This window comes from Chinchilla lanigera, unplaced genomic scaffold, assembly GCF_000276665.1.
Source record: "Chinchilla lanigera isolate Chin_1 unplaced genomic scaffold, ChiLan1.0 scaffold00124, whole genome shotgun sequence".
Taxonomy (NCBI): domain Eukaryota; kingdom Metazoa; phylum Chordata; class Mammalia; order Rodentia; family Chinchillidae; genus Chinchilla; species Chinchilla lanigera.
Window position 1 is genome coordinate 4,238,398 of NW_004955525.1, and position 6,888 is coordinate 4,245,285.

General features: G+C 32.7%; 1 protein-coding gene across 1 annotated transcript in view; it reads left to right on the forward strand.

Annotated features, from left to right (window-relative positions):
* Fam133a (family with sequence similarity 133, member A) overlaps positions 1 to 6,837 on the forward strand; it is a 43,068-nt gene extending 36,231 nt beyond the window's left edge. Inside the window, 2 exon segments of the mRNA XM_013507343.1 lie at positions 4,312 to 5,125; positions 5,127 to 6,837. Of these exon segments, the coding sequence (XP_013362797.1) occupies positions 4,415 to 5,125; positions 5,127 to 5,237 (822 nt within the window). The 5' untranslated portion in view covers positions 4,312 to 4,414 and the 3' untranslated portion in view covers positions 5,238 to 6,837.
* The last annotated feature ends 51 nt before the right edge of the window (positions 6,838 to 6,888 follow it).

Here is a 6,888-nt window from a genome sequence, read left to right on the forward strand (position 1 = left end):
TTTTTTTTTTTTTCTTTTTAGTATTTCTTATACATACACCACATTTTCTTTAATCATTTTAATGGGCATATAGGCCACTTCCATAATTTAGCTTTTGAAAATTATGCTTCTGTAAACCTGGGTATGCATGTGTCATTATAATGTAACGATTTGAATCCATTCATGAAGATAATAAGAAAAAGTATACCTGGATCAAATGGAATTTCTGTTTTTAGTTTTTTGAAAAGTCCCACACTGAATTCAACAGTGATTATTCTATTTTACATTAGTGCCTGTAATGAGGAAGAGTTCCTTTTGTTACACACATACCAAGGATTTGTTGTTTTTAGAATCCTTGGTAGTAGTGATTCTTCCTGGAGTAAAATAGGGTCTCATTATTGTTTTAATTTGCATTTTTTAATTGTCAAAGATCCTGAACATTTTTATATATTTACTGGCCACTTGTAGTTCTTTCGAGAAATATCTACTGATTTTATTTGTCAATTTTTTTTTGGATATTTATAATATAATATAATATAATTTTTTGAGTTTTTCATATATTCTAGAACTGTGTTCCTTCAAATGAGGTAGGAAACTCTAACCTCAGATAGAGTTACCTCTCTAACTGAGAGGTAATTGGCAAATTTTCCCCATTCTTTAGGCTGTCTCTTCATGCTATTCATTCTTTTCTTTGCTGTGCAGGATCTTTTTCACTTGATATGATCCCATTTGTCAATTCTTAATATTGTATCTTGTGCAATTGGTCTTCTGTTCAGAAGTGTTTGCCCATGGTCTTCAATAGTTTTACCAATTATGCCTTCAAGGAGATTAAATGTTTGTATTTTCATATCTAAGTCATTGATAAATTTTGATTTCACTTTAGTATAAGGTGAGAGATATACATTTAGATTCATTCTTGTACATGTGGGTAACTAGTTTTCTTAGCAACATTTGTAAAATGGGCTATCTTTTATCTAGCATTTGTCATTGCCACCTTATCAAAAATCAGAAGGTCAAAGGTTCTTGGGATAGTATCTGCAGTTTCTATTTTATTTGTTTGCCAACATATCTGAGGGAGTGTTAGCATTATGCTGCTTTTTTTACTATATCTTTGTTTGTAACTTGAACGTCAGGATTGTAATGCTTTCTGCTGTACTCTTGTTGCTCAGGATTGCGTTAGCCATTCTAGGTCTCTTATGATTCCACATAAATTTTAGAATTTTTTTCTAGTTCTTTGAAAAATGTTATTTGTATTTTGATTGGAATCACATTGCTTGTGTATGTCATTTTTGGTAATGCGACCATTTCAACAATACTGGTGCTGCCTATTGAGAACAGAGTATATATTTCCATTTACTGAAGTCCTCTTCTATCACTTTCTTGATGGTGGTATACTTTCCATTATACTGACCTTTATTTCTTTGGTTAGATTGATGTTTAGTTACTTTTTAAAGCTATTGTGAATGACATTGATTTCCACATTTCTTTCTGGGTGGGTTCACTGTTGATGTGCAACAGCACAATGTTATTTTTGTGTGCTGATCTTGTGTCCTAATACTTTACTGAATTTGTTTATTATTTATAAGAATATCTTAGTAGAGTATTTTGTGTAAGTGATCATGTCATCTGCAAAAAAAGGATAGATTGACTTCTTCCTTTACTATTTGCATTTCTTTTATTCCTCTCTCTTGCTTAACTACGCTGGCTAAAATTTCAAGTGCTATATTCTACAAGAGTTGTGAAACTTTTGCCTTGCTTCTGATTTTTCAGAAAATCGTTTTAGTTTTTCCCATTTAATAAGATGTTCACAATGGATTTGTTGTAAAATGGAATTTGGATTTTGTCAGAAGCCTTTTCTTTATATGTTGAGACGATCGTGTGATTCTAGTCCATATTTCTATTTATGTAGTTTATTGCATTTATGGTTTTACCTATGTTGAACCATCCTTTCATTCCTGGATTAAAGCTGATTTAATCATGGGTATGATGTTAATGGTTTGTTGCATTCTGTTTGCATGTATCTCATTGAAGCTATTTGCATTTTTGTTCATTAAGGAAGTTGGCTTGTAGTTTTCTTTCTTTGGTTGAGTCCTTTTTCTGTTTGCATGTGGGGAATGCTGGATTCCAGGAATGAGTTTGGTACTGTTCCTTCCCTTTCAGTTTCATGAAAGAGTTTGGTGTGAGCTGGTGTTAGTTTGTAGAGTTCGGTGTTAGTACTGGTGTTAGCTCTGTCCTAAAGTTCTGGTAAAATTTAATGGTGAATCTACCTGGTCCTTACTTGATAGAGTTTTCATTACTGCCTCTAGTTGATTGCCTGTTATTGATTTCTTCAGGGCCTTTATATCTTTCCATTCAGTTTTGTCAATTCATATTTATCTAGGAATTTATCACTGACATCAGCCACAGAAATGTCTCTAGCATTGAACTTGTGATGTATACATATTTTATGTTGACTTAAGAGTAAGAATTGAGATGGAGACTGATGAAAATCCTATATGTCTGACCATATACCCTTTTATTGGCTCCCTATCAACTATAGGACAAAATCCAAGATTAAAAATGACTGAATAAGGGTTCTATAATGAAGTTTCTTCTGTGGATGTAGACTTAAAATTCTTTCCCTGGGCTCTTTCTCTTCAGGCTCCACCAACATTAATTACCTGGTAGCCATTAACTCATTATGTATTTTTATCATAATGTTTGCTTTTCTTGATATTCCTGATATTTCCTATATTTCTTGGTTTTTGGTGTGATCTCATACTCTTTATTCAAAATCCTCTATAGAAATCATAATTTCCAGGAGGCTCCTTGTGAATGGTTCTCTCTCCCAGCTCCATCCATCCATCCAACCACCCATCCATTTGTTCATTACGGAGGAAATATGTCCGGAATATTAAGTATGGGTCAGATTCTGTTAAATCCTGAGAACAACATGATAAATTAAACTGAGCATCATGGCCTTCATCAATGTTGGCCTAATGTTTATCAGTTCAAAACACACATGCCCACACATCATAAGCACATAAAATAATTGATTACCAACTAAATAAGCCTTTGAGCTTAAAGAAATAATAACTGGGATATATAAAAAGGATTAGTCAAATTTCTTTAGTATAAGGTTGAGCTATAGGAAATCATGGTGTTTGAACTGCTTGTCTTATAAAATAGACAATTTTATGTAGTTCAGCCTAATATTTGCCTTCCTGAAACACTAATATTTAGGCTGGGACCTGTAGAATGAGGTGGAATTTACTTTTCTGTTTAAGCTTGGAACTTAGCATGTTCTACAAATCAAGAGAAGATTGGAGGGTATAGACCAGAGAAAATTGAGTGTCTAGATGAAAGTAAGAGAGAAAAGTGGTGCACATCATAAAATACCTTTATAGCGTTTTTCAAATTGGTTCTTATTATACACATTGAAGTGTTTTATGATCTGATTTGCTGAGAGCTATACTGGAAAGCAAGGGAGTTAGGGTGGAAATAGCTCCACCAGTTAATGAGTTGATGAGAAGAGAGAGTATATTGATGTGCTAGGTGTGCAGCATTTGGGAAAATAATGTCTTGATTTAAATGCTTATTATACAGTTTATTGATCCTGTTGCATTATGCAAGTTATACTCCAGTTTCTCTAAGGCTCATTTTCTCTATGCATGAAATAGAACTAATAATAGAGTGAGCATAGTAGGTTTTATGTTATAAACTTAATGAGAGGACACATTGCAATGCACTAAGCAATCCCTAACAAATAATAGCTCTTAATATATACTAAAGATTAATAGTCAATGTGGGAGATAATAGTGGTCCAGATTAAGTTGATGACAACAAATTTAGAGAGGATTTAATGTATATGAGACATATTTTGGGGAATTTGTAATGGATTACATGTGAGAACTGAGGAAAAAAATATTTCTCAAGCATTACTCTTAGGTTTCTGTCAAGAGGACTGGTGTGTATTTTGTTGCACTTTCCTGAGTTGGAGAATGTCTACCTGGTATGGACACTTCTCTTAATATACCATGTACAGAAGCAATGAATGAAAGCAAATGTTTAAGTATCATACAATGAAAAGACATTGCTATTTACATTTTTGATACCTATCAAAACTTTATAAACCATATAGAAAACTTTAATTTTATGTTGCTTTCATACCACAGTGTCTGCACTGTGCAAAAAAAAAACTTAAATATATATATTACTTGTTCCCAACTTATAAAATTTGTTAATATCTGTTATACCTTGTTATACCTTGTGATAGTGAACAATTAAGCTTATGTCTTTATTTTTGTCTTACCTTAAAGTGCATTCTAACCATTCCTTCTACTTCTCTCATAGAATAGAGCCTGCTTGGTTGACCAGCAGATGAAGTACTTAAGGAGAGTGTCTTCCTCTATTTTCTTTGGCCACTGAAAGTCTACTCTAAAAACTCTTAGGCACCATGGGAAAGAGGGATAATCGGGTGGCCTATATGAATCCTATAGCAATGGCCAGATGGAGAGGCCCAACTCAATCTTCAGGCCCAACTATACAAGATTACCTAAATAGACCAAGGCCTACATGGGAAGAAGTCAAGAAGCAAATAGAAAATAAAAAGAAAGGCTCTAAGGCATTAGCTGAATTTGAAGAAAAAATGAATGAAAACTGGAAGAAAGAGCTAGAGAAAAGCAGAGAGAAATTATTAAGTGGAAATGAAAGTTCATCTAAAAAAAGAGAAAAAGAGAAGAAGAAGAAGAAGAAATCTTGTCGGTCTTTATCATCTTCTTCAACAAGCTCTGATTCTTCAAGCAGTTCTTCAGATTCTGAGGATGAGGAAAAGAAACAAGGAAAAAGGAGAAAGAAAAAGAAGAATCGCTCATACAAATCACGAGACTGCTCTACATTAGAATCAGAATCAGAGAGCAAGGAATCTATAAGAAAGAAAAGGAAGTTGAAGAATGAAACAGAGAAAGAAAAGTGTATTAGAAGTCTCAGTAAAAAAAGAAAGAAGGCTTATCCTGAAGATCAACATTTATCATCTGAATCCTTATCCGAATCAGATTATGAAGAGGAGGTTCAAGTAAAAAAGAAGAGAAAGCATGAGGAGCAAGAAAAAGCTGTGGAGAAAGTAAAGAAGAAGAAGCCTCATAGGAAACATAGTAAGAAGAAGAAGAAAAAAGTCTGGTGCAAGTCACAAGTCCAGATATCATCAAGGGGAAAAAAACCCCAAGATTTCCACATTAAGAAAAGGAAAATCTGAAAGAAACATCAACTGTGAAAGTTAAGGCATATTTACCAAAATGCATGAGTTTTCCTGTGTTATAGAATTATTTCTGGACTTAGTTGCCAGTCAAATACCACTGTGCCAGAAAGGGCCATACTTGTTGCCTGAAAATTAAATACAGGATTTTGTTTGTATTTCTCTTTTCTTATGTGGTTATTCTTCTAGGAAGTAAAAAATTTGTTGTCACACTAGTGCTTAAAACATTTGGAATTAAAGTATAATCTTTTAGACTTTAATTTTGGTCAAAATATGTATCTTCAGTTAAATGTATGTAATTTGTACACATCTGTAAAATGTGAGCAGAAATATCCTGCCAACTATAAACTGACATTCTTGGAAGCAAGATCTGAACACTGGTGTCTCAAATACTTACTTTTATAGCTAAATTTCTTTTATTTTTTCTTCAATGAAATTTTGCTTACATGGGGAATGGTCTTTCAAAGGAAAGTGGTGGGGAGTGTTCGCTGCTCTGGCTAGCTTAATAGTGTGCCTTTGATCTTCACACACCTTCTTTTTCCTAGTACAGCTGCTTTTTTATTTTTTAGTCGACTTCTGAGATGTTGTATACTGCTTCTAATGAACAAGAAAGACAGCAGGTTACAATATGTGTAATCCCCCAAATCTATGACAGTTACCTCCACTTCAGCACTGTTCATTATACAGTACTGAATAATCTTTAGCACTAGAATATAACATGATTTTAATTAATTTTGATAACCTTTGGACGGGAATGGTTTTAAACAGCTCTGGTGTATTTTTGCTAATAAGGATTGTGAATTTTTTTGCATGTTTTATGTTGTTAAGTTTTGACAATGCAGCAATATTCTTTCTAAGTAACGATCCCTTTTTTATGATTTATGTTTGGATAGAAATTTCAAGTTTGTCATTTCTTAATCTTACCCAACTAATTTAATCACTGTATTTAATTACACACTTGCCAGAATATTTAGTGTGTAAGAAGGTTTTTTAAAAGTATTTTATCCCTTCATATTGAAGCTGCTTTACTGTAAGCAAGTTGAGTGACAGACCTCTAGTATGCTGTGTATCTTGTTAAACAGACTACTGCCAAAATCTTAGTAAGTATGCTGTTTGAAATTTTATTGTGTTAGGCATTAATATTGAATTAAATTAAGAGTTAATGTAGGTGACAATGACAAAATTTATCTTCCTGTGTTCATATGTTATTAAGATTTGGTGCCTTGTATCTGTTGCTGATTCATGTTTACCACTAATGTTAAAAATGCTTTCAAAATTATTTTTATTTTACATTTTTATATGAGTAACATCTATTACAGAAGATATATTAGTTGTTATGTCCTAAGTATAGAGTATTTTGGCATTAAAAATAGGCTCAGTAACTATTGTTTTTAAATAGCTGATTTCATCCCATATTCTGTGAATTGCAAGTAAAATTATACATATAGAAATCATCTGGTAGATATTGGCTCCCCAAATTTCTGAGGTGGCTATACCAGAATTTCACAGTAGGCTTCTTGGAGCATTATAGTAATGCCATAATTGATTAATTTGGATTTTCCTAATTTAGCTGTTCATTAAAAACAGATATATATGTATATGCTGGTAAAAATAAATACATTTAAAGGACATTTTTTATTCATATAGAGTTCTTGAAGTTTATTGTTCACTAAAAT